Source organism: Panthera pardus, unplaced genomic scaffold, assembly GCF_024362965.1.
Source record: "Panthera pardus isolate Hobbes unplaced genomic scaffold, ASM2436296v1 HiC_scaffold_11, whole genome shotgun sequence".
In the NCBI taxonomy this organism is placed as follows: Eukaryota; Metazoa; Chordata; class Mammalia; order Carnivora; family Felidae; genus Panthera; species Panthera pardus.
Genome location: NW_026526666.1, coordinates 34,591,071 through 34,613,792, shown reverse-complemented (window position 1 = coordinate 34,613,792; position 22,722 = coordinate 34,591,071). Strand labels below are relative to the sequence as shown.

Below are 22,722 nucleotides of genomic sequence, written 5' to 3'. Positions count from 1 at the left end.
ACTATTGGAACCTCATCAAAATAAAAAGCTTCTGCACAGCAAGGGAAACAATCAACAAAACTAAAAGGCATCCTATAGGAGAAGATATTTGCAAATGGCATATGTGATAAAGGGTTAATATCCAAAATATATGAAGAACTTATAAAACTCAAAACCCCAAAACCAAATAATCCAGTTAAAAAATGGGCAGAAGACATGAATAGACATTTTTCCAAGGAAGACATACAGATGGCCAGCAGACACATGAATAGATGCTCAACATCACTCACCATCAGTAAATGTAAGTCAAAATTACAATGAGATATCACCTCACTCTTGTTAGAATGGATAAAATCAACAACACATGAAACAACAGGTGTTGGCAAGGATGTGGAGAAAGGGGAACCCTCTTGCACTGTTGGTGGGAAAGCAAACTGGTGCAGCCACTCTAGAAAACAGTATGGAGTTTCTCAAAAAGTTAAAAATAGAACTACCCTTTGATCCAGCAATCACACTACTAGGTATTTACCCAAAGAGTACAAAAATACTAAATCAAAGGGATACATGCACTTTGATATTTATTGCAGCATTATCTACAACAGGAAATTATGAAATCAGCTCAAGTGTCCATAGACTGATGAATGGATAAAGAAGATGTGGTATACATCTACACACACATGCGTGTATACACACAATGGAATATTACTCAGCCAAAAAAAAAAATAAATAAAAGAATGAAATCTTGCCATTTGCAATGACATGGATGAAACTAGAGCGTATTATGCTAAGCAAAATGAGTCAGCCAGAGAAAGACAAATACCATATGATTTCATTCATATGTGGAATCTAAGAAACAAAACAAACAAGGCAAAAGGAAAAAGAGAGAGAGGAAAACCAAGGAACTCATAAGTATAGAGAACAAACTGGTTACTAAAAGGGTAGTAAGCGGAGGGATGGGTTATATAGCCAATGGGGATTAAGGAGTGCACTTGTGATGAGCATCTGGTGATATATGTAAATGCTGAATCACTATATTGTACACTTGAAACTATTATTTACTCTGTATGTTTAACTGGACTTTAAAGAAAAACTTAAAAAAATTTCCTTCATTAATGAAGTTCAATAATATTTCATTTTATATGTATACCATATTTTGTATATCTATCTATTCATCCAGCAATGGATAGTTGGTTTTTCTACCTTTTGGCTATTGTGAATACTGTTCCTATTAACACTGGTGTAAAAGTGTCTGAGTCCCTGCTTTCAATTCTTTGGGATATATATCTAAAGTGAAATTGATGGATACTATGGTAATACTATGTTGAACTTTTTGAGGAACGACCTAACTGTTTTCCATAGCAACCCCACCACTTTACATTCTCACCAGCAATGCACAAGGGCTCTGATTTTTCTCCATCTTTGTCAACACTAGTTATCTTCTATGCAAATGTGTTTTTTTTTAATAGTAGTTATCTTAATGGGTGGCAAGTGGTATCTCATTGTGGTTTTGATTTTCAGTTCTCTAATGACTAGTGATATTGAACATCTTTTCATATGTTTATTGGCCATTTGCATATCTTTTTTGAAGCAATGTCTATTCAAGTCTTTTTGCTCATGTTTTCATCAAGTTGTTTTTTGTTGTTGAATTGTAGGAATTCCTTATATCTATCTATATTCTTATACCTAATCCCCACTAATATACAGTGACAAATATACAGAATTACTTCAAATTTAGATTTTGTACCTTTAATATTGACATAAAAATGATTTTTCCTCCAAAAATAATAACCTTGTGATATAATAGTAAGTATAACTTATGCCCTTAAGACCTGGGGAGGCATAGGAGTCTCAGAACCTAGATGACCAGAAATGTCTAAATTGAGCTAATATCCTTTATTTTCCCCTATTTTTATGCCATGCCATCTATGGTACCATTAAATTGAGTCTCAGAAGTGGAGGTATATTCTAAAATAGTATGTAAAACTAAACAGAATTCCATGTCTTCTTTGATCCTTCCATTTAAAAATTTGTGGAGCATGTACTATGTGCCAGACACTGATGACTGTTAATGATGTAGAAAATACTGCCCTTGTCTATTTGCAATTTGTCTGTTCTACATTATTGACCTTGGGAAGGTTGGCAAATATACAGTGGATCACAATCACCATTTTATATTAAAACTAAAAGCTAAGAAAAATATGACATTAAATCGGAAGATATTAAAAATTCCTAGCAACATAAAGCTTTCCAAGTGATAGCCATTAATGCTATATTTAGTTGTGTATGGTTCTCTGGTTAAGGAAAGGAAGATATGTAAAATCACAGACTCACATCTGACTAAGGCCCTATTTCAGTCATGAAAATTATATGCTGCCTAAATTAAGGCTCCAAAATGAAGAGACAGAATCAGTGTAAGGGTTCCCTTTGTGCTTGGTATACCAACTGACACATAGAGCAGAAGTTCAGAACCTTGAATAATGTCTGCCCAATTTGCTTTGTGAAGTATGTTTGTATACAATATCAAGCTTAATATATACTTTTAATGATGTCACTGGTGCATAAAAGCTGTTTGGCAAAGTTATGAAATAATCTATGTATTCTACTTATTTTTATTAGAGACAGAAAAGGAAAGCATAAGCTGGTACAAAATAAAAATTCCCTTTAAGGCTTTTCAGATACTATTGAAAATATATTCTTTGTAGTAGAACTTCTTGCTCCATTACTTCAATCCAGCAACTACAATAATGATGACCAGAAGAACAAGCATGTGATTGCTATATATTGAGAGCCTATGCCAAGTACATAATGAACATCATTTGATATAATTATAGAAAGTATCTCATTTTAAAGATAGGAAAACTGAGGCTCAGAGATGTTAAATAATTTGTATAAAGCCAAAAACAGTTAGTAAGTGGCAGAACCACTATTTGACTTCCAATGTCTGACTCGAATGCCATGTTCATCTACTATACTGAACTGCATTTTACTGATTTCAACAAGAAATCATGCGATGCCTTTTCCATTTTCAGTAAATGTACAGATCATCCTCAAAGACTTTTTATGAGAATAAGCAAGGAAGCATATGAATGTTATTTCACTGTAGGATTATAAAAACTATGTGCATCATTATCTGAAAAGGGAGGAAGAATTACTTTTTCTTTTGTAAAGATTAAGAAATAAATCTTTCTCAAGTATTCTGAGTTCCTCCAGAGAAAACTACTTAAAGAAGAACCGTTAAGAGTTTCCACTTCCAATACTGGCCAATAGCTCCTATCAAACCAACTTATACAGGTATAACTATAAACCCGAAACAAAATATTTTTAAAAAACATTGGAGAAAGACCCAAAATAGGCAAAATTTAGAGTGGAAAGGTCTACATGTAGAGGAAAGGAATTTCACTGTCTGATTTTTTTTTTAAAAACATGGCTTTTCACAAAGAAGGTAAGTTATGTAGGACAGTTAAGACAAAAGGGGGATAAAAACCTGCAGTCTTACTGGCATGGAGACCCAGAGGGTAGAATATGGAATGACCATAGCTGTAGGGAAGTGATGGAAGAGAAAGTCAGAGAGGAGGAGCCTGAAGTTCTGAGTATAACCTCTGCCTAATTCTCTTGCTGGCATTTGAAGTATGTATTGATGTGGTAGAACTGAGCAGCCCAGCAAAGCCTAAAAGAACTGGACAGATATTTCAGCAGCCATTTACCACAGAGGAGAGAATATCTGGAGTTTAAAAGCAGTCAAGTAAACAATTTGCCAAATTAAAAACCAAAATGAAACAAAGAGCACTCTTTAAAGAAATATAACAGAATTTGGAATTTCTACAACAAATCATTTAAGATGTCCAAGATATAATCCAAAATTGCTGGACAGGAAAAATTTCCCATATTAACAAGAAAAGGCAATTAACACAACCACACTCAAGATTACCCAGATAGAATTATCCCATAAGGATTTTAAAGTAGCTATTTAAAATATGCTCAGTAATGTAAATAAAAATACACTTATGGTGAATAAACAAACAGGAAATCTCAGGACAGCATCTATAAAAAATGGAAGTTATAGAACTGATAATTAAACACCTGAAATAAAACTTAAAAATTCAATACCAGAAATAAAATTTCACTGAATGGACTTAAAATGTGAGTGAAGATAGAGTCATATTACTCTATTGAAAAAAGGAAAAAGGAAAAAGATTAAAATAGGAATGAATAAAAGCCCCAGAGACCTAAGGGATGATATCAAAATGTTTAATATATAATTACTTGGAATTTTTGAAAAAGGAAAGGAGAAACAAGATAAAATAGAAAAAAAAATCGAAAGAAATAAAGTGGAAAATTTTCCAAATTTAGTGAAAATAGAAACTTACATACAAAAGAATCTCAGCAAATCTCAAGCTGAATAAATGTGAAGAAAATTCATCTAGGCACATCACACTTAAACTACCAAAAGCCAAAAATAAAGAGAGAATCTTGAAAGGAGCCAGAGAAAAATGATATATTACATATGGGGGAAACAATGATAAAGATAAATGTGGACTTCTCATCAGAAATAAGAAAATGGCCATGTCATCTTCATAGTGCTGAATGCAAACAAATAAAAGAAAATCTTGTCAACCCAGAATTCTATATCCAGTGGAAAAATATGATTTCACTCATATGTGGAATTTAAGAAACAAAAAAAATGAGCAAAGGGGGGGGGGAAGAGAGAAAGGCAAATGAAAAAACAGACTCTTAGCTATAGAGTACAAACTGAGGGTTACCAGAGGGCAGGTGGGTTGGGATGGATGAAAAACAGATGATGGGGATTAAGGAGTGCATTTGTGATAAGCACAGGGTGATGTATGAAAATGCTAAATTATTATATTGTATACCTGAAACTAATATAACACTGTATGTTAACTAACTGGAATTAAAATAAAAACTTTAAAAAAATTCATGTATAAGAAAAAAATGATAGTGAAATAAAGACATTTTTTTGTAAAAAAAAATACTGAGAGAATTCATGACTGGCAGAGTTTGACTATAAGAACTTCTAAAGGAAGTTCCATAGGCTTCAGGGAAATGATACTATTTGGAAATGTATATCTATAAAAAGGAATGGAGAATATCAGAAAAACTAAATGTATAGATAAAAAAACCCACTACTTCCCCCCACCAAAACCATAAAATACATATTTCACTTATGTTAAACCCAAAATACTTCATTTATATTAAAGCAAAATTTTAACTTTGCAATATGGGATTTATAGCACACACAGATATAATACATAAAACAATTATGGCATAAACAACAGGAAGTTGGTGGTAAATGGGTCTATATGGTTGCAAGTTTCTTACAATTGTGTTAAGTATTACTGTTAACTCTAAGAAGACTACAGAAAGTTGGGATATGTACTGGCAAACTGCAGTCTAGGAGTCAAATCTAGACCAGCACTTGTTTCTACAGAAAAAGTTTACTGACTCCTGACCTAGAATAACCACTTAATAGTGGTTAATAAAATAATAGTGCAGGGGCACCTGGGTGGCTCAGTAGGTTAAGAGTCCAACTCTTGATTTCTGCTCAGGTCATGATCTCATGGTTCATGAGATCAAGATGTGCATAGAGCTCTGTGCTGATAGCATGGAATCTGCTTGGGATTCTTTCTCTCTCCTGCTTGTGTGCTTTCTCTCTCTCAAAATAAATAAATAAACTTAAAAAATAATAGAGCAAATAAGTATAGCTAAAAAGCCAATATCTAAATTAAAATGGAGTTCTCGTTGCCAAAAGAAGGCACTGAACAACAACAGCACCACTAGAAGGAAAAATAATCATAAAATGGTTGACCAAAGTACAACCAAATTGATAAATACATTAAATGGAAATGGACCAAACACAAATTAAAAGGTAGAGATTTTCAGTATGAATGAAAAAGCAAGACCCAACTATAAGACCCTCACTTTAAATACCAAACCACTTTGGGGTGCCTGGGTGGATCAGTTGGTTGAGCAACTGACTTCGGCTTAGGTCATGATCTCGCAGTTTGTGGGTTCGAGTCCTGCGTCAGGCTCTGTGTCTCTCTGTCTCTCAATAATAAATAAATGTTAAAAAAAATTTTTTTTAAATACCAAAACACAGATAGGTTGGTTGAAAGTAAATGAACGGAAAAGATAGGCTGTGCCAACTGTAAGTGAAAGAAGTCTGAACAGACTTTTTAATCAAATAAAGCAGATTTCAAAACTAAATAGTATTATTAGGAATAAAAACTATTGCCAGAGATATAGAGGAATATTTCATAATGATAAAAGGGGATCAATTGATCACGAAGACATAATCACCATAAATGTGAATACTCTAAAAATAGCATTTCAAAATATATAAAGCAAAATTTGACAAAATTAAAGAGAGAAACAAAATTACAAAATCATAGTTGAAGATTTAACAGCCCTAACTCATCAACTAAAAGAATATCTAGACTAAAAAAATATTAAAAATATAGTTTTTTAAAATATTTATTTTTGAGAGAGAGACAGGACAGAGCACGAGTGGAGGAGGAACAGAGAGAGAGGGAGACACAGAATCAGAAGCAGGCTCCAGGCTCTGAGCCGTCAGCACAGAGCCCAGTTTGTGGCTTGAACCCACAAACTGTGAGATCATGACCTGAGCCGAAGTTGGACAATCAACCAACTGAGCCTCCCAGGGGGCCCAATAGTTATAATTTTTATAAGATTCAGAAATCGAAAAACAGTTCCTCAGGTTTTTTTTTTTATTCAACGTTTTTTATTTATTTTTGGAACAGAGAGAGACAGAGCATGAACGGGGGAGGGGCAGAGAGAGAGGGAGACACAGAATCGGAAACAGGCTCCAGGCTCCGAGCCATCAGCCCAGAGCCTGACGCGGGGCTCGAACTCACGGACCGAGAGATCGTGACCTGGCTGAAGTCGGACGCTTAACCGACTGCGCCACCCAGGCGCCCCAGAATAACACAATGGATCATGGCCCTTCCTCTTGATTTCTCCTTTGAGCCAGATCTACACATGGATGGAAGGCAAGTATAGGAAATAGTGTTGGCCCATAAACAAATGTACTTTTCCTGGCTATCTTGACAAACAGAATACTATATGTGTTACCATTTTTCATTTAATATATGGCTTTAGAATTACGACAATTTAATCAAACTATATAGCTATTAGGAGGATGTCCTGGAACAAAAGTCAATCTGACCTTTCTATTCTATAGCGCTGCCTGCTTGTTGACAGTTGCATAAATGACTAGAGACATTGAGATTACTCTCTGTAGGATCAAATAAATCTTTGGGGACATCTGGATTTCTTGGATTGATTGATCCTAGCTTCCCTAAGATCTCAAAAGCCTATTTCTGTTCAATCAAGAAGACAATATAGGTATAGAGCCATGTAAACCTCAATAACTACTATAAATTCATAATTTAACATCCAATACATGTCATCCACTAAAGTAATTTTACTCTTTCAGGAGTCTGTGCATTGCTTGACTTAAGCTATGGTTACAAAATGGTTCTAATGTCTTTTATTTGATTGAGGAAGTCAAACATCACATATCATATTTATCTAGGCATATCTGATAGGCTGCAAATAAAAATAAAATTCTAAGGAATATCAACAATATATAAAATAGGTAAGTAATTTTTTTTTCTCTAGACCTCATTTCTTTACAATGAAAAGAATGAACTCAATGGGCTCCAAATGTCTCTATGCATTGCTACATATTAGCTTTGTATACAGTGTAGCAAAATGGAAAATATCTACAGAAATAACATTTGCATTGATATAACAGAAACCAAGATGATGAATATTAATACTCAAAGAATATTCTTTGGGGGTGACTTCAGTTAATAACACTGTCACATACAAGTTCTTTCCCTGAATACTTTTTTCTCTTAGGTTTCTGATGTTTTAGATTTGACCACTGTCAAATATAATGCCATTATGGGAAACAACAGGCAGGGGGCAGCAGATTTCAAAGAGGAACACATAAATGCAATGACATTAGTGACAATTGCTATAGCAGGAAAAAACATTTTTCTCTTATCCTTTTCTGGCTCTTCAGTTGCCAGCCATTTAAATTATTATCTAATTTTAGACTTTTAAATTGAGTATGTATATGTACACGACAAAGCAAAATATCATTAAAATTATAATTATCATAAAAATCACGATTCTAAATAAAACCAGAAATGTATGAAATGTATGAAAGCTCATACAATTAAGCTTATGTGCTCAAAATTTTTATATATGTGCTATCACATATATGTGTGTACATATGCACATATATAAAAAATATATATTTATATATATACAAATACATACATATATATTTAAATATATATTTGTTGTTTTTGTTTTTAACATTTCTCCCCTTCAGTTAGTGAACGAAGACCTTGTGATCTTCTTTTGGTTGACAAACCCCTGCTTGTTTCTATGCTATGACCATAAAAGAGAACTTTTTGCCACTCAGGGAAAAAACTATATACTTCTGAAAAGATTTTTTGATAGTAGGAAAATATGTAGCATTCGCTAATATTAAAAACTCTAAGAGCAGTGCCACGGCAAAGCATGATGACAGACATATGTCCACATTCCAAGGGTCTGAAGAGCACTGGACTTAAAATGAAAGTAGGCAAGAAGGCTCAAAGAAGTTTCTTGTTATGTTAGCTTTATCAATATTCCATTAATTTATACAATATTGCGCCATTTTATTTTAAAACGGATTTTACAGAAAAATTAATCATACCTAGGGTAGAGTAAAAGTAACAGTTATCACCAACAGTTTATAGGTGGGTAAACCTCAGCCCTACAATGAGGATACAACTTGCTCAAGTAAAACACCACCCTAACGACTGAAGGAGGAAGAGAGCTGGTATTCTCTTAGTCTAGCACGTGGAATAGTAACAAGAGTTGTGTCAGAGAATAAACTGAACAAAATGTATTCATTGCTTAATTATTCTTTATTACTTACTGGTTTCCCTTGAATTCCTCTCTCTCCAGGGTTTCCAGTCTTACCCTATATAAGGAAGAAAATGCTTGGGTCAGGTAACTCCCTCACCAATTATTAATCACACACGGAGAAAAATGGGGAAGATTTTACACATTCATCTTTAATGTTAAATGTTTTACTACTTACAGTAAGACCATAAGGCCCTCTTTTTCCTTGATCTCCTTTTTCACCCTAACAAAGTATCAATATCAGAGGAATTAATACAAATGTGAATTATGGTCTTACACATGCTAGCCTACACTCACATACAAGAAAATAAGGCATCAAGTATGTAGTTCAATATTTAAAAGAAAACATTTCTCTGTGTGTAATAAAAACTCTATGTATGTTTCATATTTATACCAAGAGAAAATTCAGAACCATACTTTTGTAAGGAAGGCTCAAAAAAACTTAACTGCTTATGAAATGAGAAAATCAGTGTTTACCTTGGAACCTTGTATACCTTGTTCCCCTATGAGACCATCTGGTCCTCTTGGTCCCTAGGGATGGAAAAACAAAATCCTCTTCTTAATTTTAAATGTTTTTGTTTTTTTTTTTTTTTAACATTCTGCATCCTTACAAATAAACACACTGTGTTCTTCTTGACAAACTCCTATTTGTTTCTGTACCATGAGCACAGAAAAGAATACAGCTAGGTATATGGATGAACCTCTTTGTATGGGACAATCAAGCCAGTATTTTCAAGATTTAAGGCCAAAGAATAAAATATAAGACCATGACAACAGCTGATTCAGTTGCGGAGGTGGTTACAGTACAGGTTTGTTATTTCACTATTTCGTTCATCTTGTTCACTCAGGAGCTAGCCACAATAAATTCTAAGAACAACTCTACACTAACTTAAAAGTGGCTGGCTTGTTTATCCAACTGTCTACTTGAGTTTTATATCTTGGGAATGGCATTTTTCTCTTTGTTAGAAAATGAGGGCTGACTGCATTGTGCCTGTTATGCACCTGCTTGTCAGTAGTTACCGGAAGACGGTGGGGACACAGAAAAGGGACAGAAAATACAGCTAGGAATATTCATGTAAATTTAAATCTAAGTTGCTATCAATATTCTTTTAATAGCTGTGAAGAACCATTAGTTGCAAAAGTCACTCTCTAAATAAATGGTAGTATATGTCTCCATGCCTAAACTATAACTCTCCTTAGAAGATCTTAAAGTCCCTTTCAAAGGAAATAACTCAGTTCTGTAACACTGACAACACTGTCACATCTACTGTGGAAAAGGACTGCATTCAGTGTTACAGGGATACACAACTATAAGAAAATTTCTCCTTCACGAAGTTTATAGAATGGTAAGGTAAATTATACAACTGATTATAATATAGGGAGAGAAAAGGCATTTAAGGGTGAAAAGGATTCAAAGGAGGGAGAGAGTTTTCACTTTTTTGTTTAGGGAATAAAGATATCATTTTGACAGTTGGAGATCATGCTCTAGAAGGAACTCTGGACAGAGGGATAGGATAGTATGAGAAAAGGGTACAGACATAGGAAAGAAGATACCCAAGAATGAAAAAAGGTAGTCTGTTTAGATTGTCTATTGATTACACATAGTATTTCTTAGTATCTCTATATTAAGTATTTTCTATACTAAGAAACTTTTGGAAAGACTGGGACTTGAAAGGTGAAAGACTGGAGTTTATTTTTAAGTCAATAGGCAATGAGAAGGCACTGAATGAATAGTGGTACACATTTCCCAACACATCATGCTGATACGAAGGAACACCTTAGGTGAGGTTGGTTTAGCTTTCTGTTCTTCAAAAACTGCTTACTATAATAGGACTCTTTTCCTGGGTACTCTTAGGGTACTGCATTCCCTGATCCTCTTAGGCACATTCATGGGATTAGAGAGAAGGCTCACACTCCATGAGGATCTCCACTGGTCAGACTAAAGTTAAAGCCATAGCTCTATAATCTCCGTCTGTATTTACAGTACTCCACAATTTGTCCCTAACATCCGTTTCTGCCCTATTTTTCCATAAAAGACTGTAAACTTGAATTACAGTCTTATTGTGTAGAACCTTGAATGTCAAGTTGAGGAATATGGACTCAACTGAATAGATAAGAGACTTTCAAAGTGTGTCACTCATTTAGCAAACATGTGCCGAGTGCCTATTACAAGCCAGGCGCTGTTTCAGGCACAGAAGATACGGTAGGGAGAAGAGACACATCCCTAAATACATAAACAATGAAATAAATATATAAAATTGAACTATAAAATGACAATAAGTAGTCAAGTGTAATGAAGTAAAAAAAAGAACTCAAGGGACTAGAGAGAATTCAAAATGGGGAGCCCTATTTTAGAAAGGGTGGTCTGAAAAGTCTCTCTAAAATGACATATGGGTAGACACCTGAAGGAGGTAAGACTGCAGGCTTTGCAAATAACCTGGGGAAGATCATTCTGGCAGAAGAAATTGAAACTACAAAGCTCCTGAGGTGGGGACAAGCTTGGAATGTTTAATAGTTAAGTAACTAAAATTTAAAAAAAGCAATTATTAAAGGATGACTGAAGTTTTAAGTGCAAAGATTCCTCAGGACCTGGTTCTAATCATCACCTTCACCTTAAAAATTCAGCAGCCTGTATTGATTCTCTTTCTCTGTCTCCTTTTAAGCACATTTCTCCTCTTTCTCACCTGTAAGAAAACACTTTACAAAAATTTTTGGAGTCGAAACAGAAGGTGGTTGGGGGAGTACGAAAAGGAATGAGTGTGTCTGGTGACAGATGGTAGCTATGTTTGTGGTGAGCAGAGCATAAACTCAGTTGTTAAATCACATGTAATACCCCTGAAACTAATGTAACAACGTGTGTCAACTGTAGTTCAATTAAAAAAATGTGTCCACTGTTATTTAGGCACTCAACTCTTTTGCAACTTGAAATCTCTATCTTTCTTGGACATTTTGTTATAAATAACTAGTAGAGTGAGGACAGCATTAATAGCAAACAAACTGGAAGTGTAGGTTTGCTTGGGTGGAGAGGGGATATTTAAAAATACTTTCATATTATTATTTCATTTACTAAATGAGGACTATATGGGGAACAAAGAAAGAGAAGTTTCTGCTCCTACAGTGATGACAAAGATAACCGCATTTAGTTTTTTCTTTTAAAGGTCTAAGTATAGCAATTGCATTAATTAAAGCCTGTAAAGCCTAAGGCTACTAATTAAGAGGTAAGGCTGGAAGAACACTAGGAAAGCTCAATACTCTCTATGCTTCGGTTAAGGCTAAATTAATTAACTCAAAGCTTAGCTTTATCAGTGTCTCTAAGTTTCACTCTGATAACGGTTGTAAAAGTTAACCCTGGGTTAGTTAATGTGCCTTCTTTGACTCCTGAGGCAAAGTAAGTCTTAGGACAAGATCCAAGAGAGATGAAGAGTATTGTAATAGGCATTTAATGGGCATAAAGTTATTTTTTTTAATGCTTATTTATTTTTGAGTGAGAGAGAGAGAGAGAGAGAGAGAGAGAGAGAGAGAGACAGAGCATCAGCAGGGAGGGGCAGAGAGAGAAGGGGACAGAATCCGAAGCAGGCTTCAGGCTCTGAGCTGTCAGCACAGAGCCTGACGCGGGGCTCAAACTCACGAACCGTGAGATCATGACCTGAGCTGAAGTTGGATGCTTAACTGACTGAGCCACCCAGGTGCCCCAAGTTATTTTTTTTAATACCTGCTTTAAAATATCTGATTATCTATAAACTTCTTGGAGAATGTATGCTGGCTAAATAAAATATCTGATCTTTATCCTTTTTAAGAAAAAGTTGGCTACAATAAGTGGCTGTTAGTAGGTTCTCAAAACTGGAATAAAGTCTGATAGCTCAGTCCATAAATTAAACATGTTTCATAAAATAGCAAGTATTTGAATTGTAGGCAATAATCTTAAAGGGTTAACACAATTCCTGAACAATCAATATAGTCCTAGAAGTATTACAGGATAGGAGACAAAACCGCTATTTCATATATATGCTACAATAAAAAAAAAAAAACAAACCTGTGATTAAAACACTGACATAAACAGCACACTTGTTTATGTAGGAAGCTTTTATGAGAATTACAAGACCATCTCTATAACACTTGTAATCAATTTTAATAAGCTAAAGTATCTATGAATGAAAGAAACAACCCTTAGGCACAGAACAAATGTCTTTCTAATCTGGATTCAGTATGTTTTTCTTTTTAACCACATCCATCTGTCTTTGCTTGACCCCTCTATTAATTTTTTTATTTTTTTATTAATTTTTTTGATGTTTATTTAGTTTTGAGACAGACAGAGACAGAGTGTGAGCGGAGGAGGGGCAGAGAAAAAGGGAGACAGAATCCAGAACAGGCTCCAGGCTCTGAGCTGTCAGCACAGAGCCCGACGCAGGGCTTGAACCCACAAGCAGTGAGATCATGACCTGAGCCGAAGTCAGACGCTTAACCGACTGAGCCACCCAGGAGCCCCAGATCCCTCTATTAATTTTAAATTACTCAGATGCCTAACTAATTATGCCTAGCAGTCTTTTCTGGCTCTTGATTAACACAGCTGGGACAAAACGTTCTCTTAAACAAAAACTAATATTATCTGTGACTTTTTGTGGAAAGATCATTTCATCCTAGTCTTGTTATAAATTCTTCCAGGAGAAGAAACCACACAAGAAGCTCCTCTTCATCACTTGGTGTCCTCCAGGTAGTGCTGGCATCAAGCCTAATCACAAATGCTGATGGCTGGTTTGCCAATATGGTATACATTTCCTTGAAGAAGCCACAATTCAAAAATTTTATAATCCTATACATTCTATATCTTGCATACAAAATCTAAAACATATTTCTAATACAGCCATTTCAATCTTTTCTCCCTATTTAAATCCTAAGTAGCATAGAATACAAATCATTTAATTGAATGCCTCTATACCACCCCTCTAGAGGAAGGGCACAAAATCTGAAGTTGCCTAATGATCAAAGACCCAATCCATGGGCAAGAAAAGAGAGGATAACTTTGCTAGGTGTGCCATCTCTTCTGTCAGGGCAGCTGGACACAGGACACAGAAGTACACATTGGGGAGATATCACCAGATCAGTTACTTAGCCCCAGTGAGTTCCATGTGTGTATGAGGGACAGCAACTAAAGTTGTGCTGATTCTTAGTGACCCAAAAAGGCTAACCTACCATCTTTCCGGTACTATAGTAGAGAATCCGCTAGCCTACATCGTCTATATGGGGGATATGATTGTATATATTATATGTATTAGCTTTGGCATGTTAAGTTATTTTACTACACTTAAGTAACTATTCTTTAGCCAAACTTCGCAGGTGGAAAAAAGCATAGAGTATGTAGGATAAATAATAGTACTTTACATTTGTGGCAAATCTCCCACCTAAGAATCTCAAATCATAAGAATGATACTTTCAGCCAATCCTGCTTTTTTTTCATCTATATAAGAAGCAGGATTTTGCAACCTTCACAAAGCAGGTTAGACAAATTTTCATTATTCTAAATTATTTAGGTTGTTTTCTGGGATGGCAGACATTGTTGGTTGTCTGAGCTTTTCTTATCCTCTGGAAATTGTACAGTATTGTACAACATTTCAAATGCCAAGTAGGCTGTAACTAATTAAATAGAAAAATCCATGTGGTCCAGATCTAAAACGTAGTTAACACTGGATCCTCCATGGTATGAGGAGAATGCTTGACGAATTGTAAGAAATCAGTAAATGTTAGACAGTTGAATGACAGACGGATGGGCAGGCAGACCCCTAATTAAGAGAGTGTCCTATCATTCATGATGTTCACATGGCCATGTGATAACAGTGTAAGTCACAGGCAACACAGTAAGGGCACATAAGCACTAGTTCCATAATGATAATTCTCTGTGTGATCTCAGTGTCAGTGTGCCTGGGCACAGCTTCCTCTCCAGTATACTGTGACACAGTTGTGTGCCACAAAGGGGTTACAAATGTGCTGGGAAGATCAACCCCCTCAGCCATTGGCATGGCAGAGAAGAGCTGGAGCACAGGGACTTTGAGCCAGATACCTTTTTCATTTATCTCAGTGGGTTAGACATATATCGTCATCTTTCTTTTCTTTCTTTTTCTTTCTTTCTTTCTTTCTTTCTTTCTTTCTTTCTTTCTTTCTTTCTTTCTTTCTTTTCTTTCTTTCTTTCTTCTTTCTCTTTCTTTTCCTTCCTTCCTTCCTTCCTTCCTTCCTTCCTTCCTTCCTTCCTTCCTTCCTTTTTTCCTTTCTTCTTCTTCTTTTGAAAGGGCAGACCTATGCTGACTCCATCTTGTTCTGTGTCCTCCACCTTGACCATGCCTCCTCCCCTTGAGTAACCTCCTGCTCACCTGTTCATACTTCCCAATCAAAACACGCCCCGGCGACCTGCTAACAGGACTCCGACCCTTCCCCAGCCAATCGGCTGAGGCCACAGCCATTACCTCACCAACTGCCCCTAGACCCCAATAAAACCTTTGTGCTTTTGAAACTCGCTCTCTCTCCCCGGTATCTCACCGCTGCGTCGGTGCAGGTAGGGGATTGAACTTGAGCTAGCTCGAATAAAGGCTCTTTTGCTTTTGCATCGGACTCGGCTCCTTGGTGGTCTTTGGGGATCACGAATTCTGGGCATAACACTTTTTTTTTTTTTGCTAATGGAAAACATTGGGAAAGATGGGCCTAGAATATTGAGATCACATCCATAGTGGAGAAGAGTTTGACAAGAAGAAAAGAGTGGAAACGGGAAGATACTAGGTGACATCTAGAATGGGACTTTCTAATAATACATTCTTTTTCAAATATTCTGGTCTTCAGTTCTTTTTTTTTTTTTGTATTCTCAATGTTCATGAATTGCCTGAAATATTCTCCTGCAAAGGAAGTGTGTTTATTCAACAAAGCCTTTATTTCTAAATAAGATTTCCTTGTTTAGTAAGTAATGAATGAACTTTAAATAATTGTGAGAAGCCATGTTGGGAGAGAATCAGTAAATGTATTTGGAGGATAAGAAGAAAATAGGCCATTGAGGAGGTAAGAGTTGAGGACAAAGTGGCAAACTAGAAAAGGGTAACTATCTACCCAAGCATCATGGGGAGGTCAGAAAACCACAGAGCAAATAAACTTTCCATACGAATTAGCAGATAACACAAGTGGTTCAGAGGAGATCTTACTCAGGCACATGAATTCTACTTGGACAATCAATAAGACCTCAATTACTTAATTAACAAAGGGCAAAACACAGCAAAGTATTCTGCTTCGTTTCAACTCTCACAAAACTGGTTGAACTTTCTCACTCTGGCTAATACAAAGCCAAATAAACACACTGGACCCGACCAAGTATTGAATGGTGGCAGGGTGCAGACCACTACATGACAGTGTGGGTACAGATCATCTACTGTCATTTTTTATTCTATTATTTTAAACACCATTTAGACTAAAGTAGATGTGGCCATCAAGATTATATAGAGATTGTAAATCTATAACCCAATAAGAAAAATAGTTTTTCAGAAAAGAAATAATAATAAAGATAAATTTGCTCTCTTTCGTCAATCTTCACCTAAAACACAGGGCATGAAGCTAAAGCTGTTCCAACTGGGCATTCATAATACTTTTCTCCCATTTGCCAACTGGAAAATGCAATTTTTGTTTTGTTTTTAACAAAATTTGTTAGTTGGACAGCATGTTTTTAGAATTTATAAATATTTTCTTCACTAGCTCTAAAATTCAAGGTAAAGCCAAGGGAGAAAGAGAATTCTTAAAGCCCACATATTCAAATTTATCAAGGGAGAAAAACTCCTTAATAAGCATTTGCTTGGGAGTAAACACACTAAGATTTGAATCCTGGTTTTGTCATTTCTCTCTGTGTGCCTATAGACCATATACTTAAAAGTCTCTGAGCTCTGTTTTCCTCGGCTAGAATATCTGAGACTATATGTCTTCTCTGGGTAGTTTTAAGTATTAAGTAAAATAATATATGTAAAGGTGGCTGGCATGTGACAAGCATGCAATATACTGTGGTTCTGATTTCTTAAAAAAAGGATTTAATGTTTAAAAGACTCAAAGATTGAAAGATTTCTAATTACTAAACAATGACGATTATATCACTTCTGATTTACAATGAACAAACTCTTAGTTATCCTGTGTGTGTCTTCATTCCATTTTCTATCATTCTTATTTTGTCAGGATGTTACTATGTAAGTCTCTTGTGAGAAGAAAAATAATTTATTTAAACATCTTCACATTTATAATTTTCCCAAAGAGTGGAGCTGGAAATTGAGAATAAGAAAGAAGAATTCTATATAAATTAGTAAAATTTGTAAAACATAAACTGGAAAAGTGTGGTTTTATCAGTACAAATGATTATGAGTCACACTTAATGTAGGTAGTTCATCTAATTTAACAAAAATAAGGAAAAAAAAACAATAAGCACAATCTAGAAGACATGGAGCTATTTTTGCTGAACGCATCACAATTATGAAGCCATTTTTTTGAGGTTAATGTACTTCCTGCATTAGATAACTTACTCTTTGTCCTTTAGGACCTTGACTTCCAGGTGGTCCTCTTGCTCCCACATGACCCTACATGTTGAACATTTAAAAATCAGTTATAGAATTCACAGGAATGTTATCAAAATAGTAGTTATGACCTTGGGAATTCTTAAAATAAAATTGGTTAGTCTCCTTAAAAATATGCTTTATTCCTGAAATAAATGCCATACTTTCCTCCCCAATATTCTCCACTCTCCCAGTATTCTAAGTTGTTTTCAGGAGGAACACATATAGAGTGACAGTGGAAAGAGACACCCATTTAGCCAGTGAAGTCAGCTGGTACATCAAAAAAGCAATGGCTATTGTTGCAGGATTTTTTTTCTCATGATTCTAGACATTTATGATAATCCATCACATAAAAATATATTTTTCCTGTTACCGTGAAAAGTCACAAAATGCACCAAATTAATATGCCACAAATAGACTGTAATGAAGATTAAGTTGTTACTTATTACTAAGTCAATTACAATGAATTTTTTATAGTCTTCAATAAAGACTCAATTAGAAAACAAAATTTATTTATCTATATAAAATTAGGTAGGTAAAAACAGTGATCTTTTATAGAATCTTAGGTTTATTTATTATCTTATGTGAGTAAAAAGATTGGCAACTGTACCGATCAACACCAATCTTCCTAATTTTAGAAGTCAATAACATGTCTCTCAGTGTACTGGAAAATCAGGCCTCTCTTTAAAACAGGAGCTTCACAAAACAGCATAAATCGTTTCTGATAATAGCTCCGTTGAGGTGATTATTAAGGCTTATCTTTTTCATATTTAAGTTGATGATAAGGGTCAAATTTTGATAAGCCAAACTTTATTTCTTTACAGATATGATTTTATTACCTTTCTCTATATCACAAATGGAGTATTTTCAAAACTCAATATTTGTTCAATGAAGGTATATTTTCTTCGACTTTTATCTGGTCATTTGAAAATATCTGCAGATTTCTAAGGAAAATATGTTGGAACTTGTTTGTGATTTGTTTATTTAAGCTCACTTCTAAGCTTGATAACTGACGCTGTCTTCTTATACATGGCTATTCAAAAGAAAGTTTAAATTTCTTTTTGTTTTAGACTACAGAATTGTCCTAATTATTAAAAGTGAGCGATAAATAATATAGCAAGTAGAGTCAAGGGAGTTTGAGATACCATGACATATTCTGGGGTGTTTTGCCTTGACTGGGGAGAGAAGTGGCCTCCATCAATTTATACATTACTTATTTTGCATAAAAGCAAAAAAATATAGTATAACTAAAATCATACAATTAAATTTAAATAGATGTCCTAGAAGGGAATATAAAGTCTTTTCTGTACTTACAGGTAATCCCAGGGCACCAATGGGTCCTGGATCCCCAGGAGGACCTGGATATCCCTAAAATTTGAGGAAAAATATGAAAAACATAAAGTCACTGTTCTATCTGATCATTTTCATTGAAGACAAACCAGTAAATTATAAACAGTAATAAAAGGTGTTAATGTAATAAAATCTCTTTCCTATCAAAGATATAAAAGGCCATAGGAAATATTCCACAGTTAGATAATAGAAATAAATAATGTTGGGCGCCTGGGTGGCTCAGTCGGTTAAGTGGCCAACTTTGGCTCAGGTCACGATCCTGCAGTTTGTGGGTTCGAGACCCGCATCAAGCTCTGTGCTGACAGCTCAGAGCCTGGAGCCTGCTTTGGATTCTGTGTTTCTCTCTCTGACCCTCCCCTGCTTGTGTTCTGTCTCTCTCTGTCTCTCAAAAATAAATAAACGTTAAAAAATAAATAAATAAATAATGTTTACAGGGAAGCTGTGAACCTTTTATTAGTAACACTTTGGCTAGGAAAGAAATTTTCAAACCAGAATCATATATTATGACCTACTGAGAATAGAATATTCATCTTATATTCTGTAGGTTTTGTTATGCTATGAATGGATATATGTTATGTTATATAGACCACGAAACCATTTCAGTGTCAGAGGTCAGGGAATTCTATAATTAAGGAATGTGAATGTGTAGAAATAGTGTAGCCTGTCAAATTTTAGAAGTACCACACCTTTTATGATATTAATACTAATTCAGAGAATTTCTTAGTAGGCAATAATCCCTGAAATTGATTAACCTAATGGGTATGTTAAATATTTTGCTTGACAGCAATTGGACATAGGTAAGAAAATAATCTTATAGTATTTTGCTGACAATACAGAATTTAAAACTAAAGAATAGCTTAGGGGGGTGCCTGAGTGGCTCTGTTGGTTAAGCGTTCGACTTCGACTTCGGCTCAGGTCATGACCTCACGGTTTGTGAGTTCAAGCGCCTTCTCTGGCTCTGGGCTGATAGCTCAGAGCCTGGAGCCCGCTTCAGATTCTGTGTCTCCGTCTATCTGCCCCTCCGCTGCTTGCCCTCTGTCTCTCGCATTGCCTCAGAAATAAATAAACATTAAAAAAAAATTTTTTTAAAAAGAGTAGCTTGGGTAAAATAAATTTGTAAACAGTATTATGTGCCACCAGATCCATTATGATATATTTTGGGAAAGCAAGATTCTTTTATAAATTTTTTGTTCTAGTTCCTGTCATGTTTAGAAACTATTTAATAAACTAAAAAAAAAAAACAATCTATATATAACATCTGTCAGCTATTACTACCTTAAAGGTGCAAGAAAGTAAGATGAATTCGGATTCTGATCTTTTATATATCAAAGAATTACTTCAGGACCACAAACTCTTAGACGAGTGGCAGTGATGATATGTGTCATATAAACTATAAGTAATGAAAGAAAAGTAGAATCCTAATTGAATTTTCTTTTTCATCCATTTCAGCTAATTTATGGCAGTTTAATTCTTCTCTTAAAACGATAGACTCACTTGACCAAGCCATCTGATTTGCATGCTTGTTAGTGCCAATCAGCATTTGAAAGGTAAACTGTTTAAGGGAAAAGAAAATTCTAATGGAAATATACTATAAAATAGAAATTTTCACTTTCTTAAATTCCATTCAAGGCAATCCCACCTCTGGAATTACTATGTTCTTTGGAAATATATATTTCAAATCACTAAGCTCTTACCATGACACCCTTTTCCCCCTGGGGACCTTGTGGACCTGGACTTCCACGTTCTCCCTTTTAAAACAAAGAAAAAAAAAAAACACTGAGGCAAGCTAACCAGTCATGATTGAGCTAAGTGAAATTGTCAGAATCATACCTTACATGTATATCTTACCTTAATTGCCAATACTTTTTAATTTACAAATTTTGCACTTTACCTTCAAGTTGCTAGACTTTTAATACAATAAAAATCCCCCTAAGGTATATTTCAAGGGATAAAATACTAAAAGTATTGTTGCTTTGTAAGGAGAAATGCTTACCATTTTGAGACATATAAAATAGTAGTAAAAGTATCAAAAATATTGTCAAAATTAACTAATCTCTATAACCACTGAATAAAATTTTATTTCTGTTCTGTCAACCTACCTGAGAAATTAAGTATGATCAGGATAATCAAACATGCCATAGCAGATTAAAGTAATTAAACTGATTCACATTAAAATTCCCAAGATTGGCATAATCTTAGTGCAGAAGATTTGACTTTGCACAGAAGAAACTAAGTCAGAATGAAAATATTACAAATATTTATTTTTTTAAATTAGCTCATTTTGTATTTGTCATATTATTATTGATTGTCAAAAATCAATAAATATATATTAAGCACTTTCAATGTACAAGAGTTGGAGAGATCTAACAGAAATTTGACTTAGAGTCTACTCTCAAGTATTGGAGACATGACATTAACAAAGGTGATCAATTAGAGGACAATTAAATTGTAAATTGTGTGGTGCTTATTCTAAGTCCAGGAAGAGAAGAAATCAGGAAGGATTAGAGGAATCTGGGAAGACTTTATGCAGGAGATAAGAATTTCAGTCCTATAGTTTGGCTTTGAATAAATAGAGGGAAGAGGAGAGGATATTCTAAAGCAACAAAATAGTGAGAATAGGAATTGGAACAGGTATGTAATATACGAGATGGGAGAGAGAAAGGTTTATATTGGAGAATATTAGAAAATTTGTTGGATGAACTGATTGAGCCAAGATTATGTAGTACCTTGACAGTAAAGTAGAGGAGTTAACAGGGTCAGGAATAGGGGGCCAATGATGGTTTTTAAAAATGTTTCATCATGCCCATCAAAATTAGTCCTCTTGTAGTACCTGCGATGGATTAGAGGATTTAAAGGGAAGGGCAGGGTAAATATGACAGGAGGTAAATTTAAGATAAAATGGTAAGAGTATGTCTGAGGGGATAGCTTTGGAATGACTGTTAGAAAAGAAAGCTTATATATATATAAAAAAAGAAAGCTTATATAGAAAAAACTCTAAGTCATGCTAAAAGATTAGGCATAGAGAATGAAGGAAAAGGGAAAGTAAATATGGATTTCACTCTTTTTATTCCAGAAGACTGGAAGAATTGAGATAGGTATAAGGCACACTAATAGAAATGAGATAATTGGGAAGAGGACAATTTGAATGTGGGGGGAAAATTGATACATTTTAGATATGTTGACTGTGACTTAATTTAAAAATTTCAGTACCAGAAGTCTTAGCCGTAGTAATCAGACAACAAAAGAAATAAAAGGCATCCAAATCTGCAAGGAAGAAGTCAAACTTTCCCTATTTTCAGACATGATACTCTTGTAGAAAACCCAAAAGACTCCACCAAAAAAATCACTAGAACTAATACATAAATTCAGCAAAGTCACAGGATATAAAATCAACATACAGAAATCTGTTGCATTTCCTGGGGCGTCTGGGTGTTTCACTCAGTTAAATGTCTGACTTGATTTAGGCTCAGGTTTTGATTTTATGGTTGTTGAGATCGAGCCCCATGTCAGGCTCAGTGCTGACAACACAGAGCCTGCTTGGGATTCTCTTTCTCCCCCTCTCTCTGCCCCTCCCCAACTTGCATGCATGCGTGTATTCTCTCTCTCAAAATAAATAAAAATAAAATTAAAAAAGAAATCTGTTGTATTTCTGTACACCATAATAAAGCAGCAGAAAAAGAAATCAAGGAATTGATCCCATTTACAATTACACCAAAAAACAATAAGATATGTAGGAATAAACCTAACCAAAAAGGTAAAAGATAGTACTATGAAAACTATAGAACACTTATGAAAAAAATGAAGATGACACAAAGATATGGAAAGACATTCCATGCTCATGGACTGGAAGAACAAACAATGTTAAAATGTC

General features: G+C 34.8%; 1 protein-coding gene across 5 annotated transcripts in view; it reads right to left on the bottom strand.

Annotated features, from left to right (window-relative positions):
• The window catches only part of COL24A1 (collagen type XXIV alpha 1 chain), a 413,859-nt gene that overhangs the window by 142,797 nt on the left and 248,340 nt on the right, over positions 1-22,722 (bottom strand). For all 5 annotated transcript variants that reach the window (XM_019414025.2, XM_019414026.2, XM_019414023.2 and 2 more), the window contains 6 exons: positions 20,546-20,599; positions 18,816-18,869; positions 17,472-17,525; positions 9,418-9,471; positions 9,119-9,163; positions 8,954-8,998 (listed from right to left, as the gene is read on the bottom strand). In XM_019414025.2, coding sequence (XP_019269570.2) covers positions 8,954-8,998; positions 9,119-9,163; positions 9,418-9,471; positions 17,472-17,525; positions 18,816-18,869; positions 20,546-20,599 — 306 coding nt within the window. The remainder of the gene's footprint in view (positions 1-8,953; positions 8,999-9,118; positions 9,164-9,417; positions 9,472-17,471; positions 17,526-18,815; positions 18,870-20,545; positions 20,600-22,722) is intronic.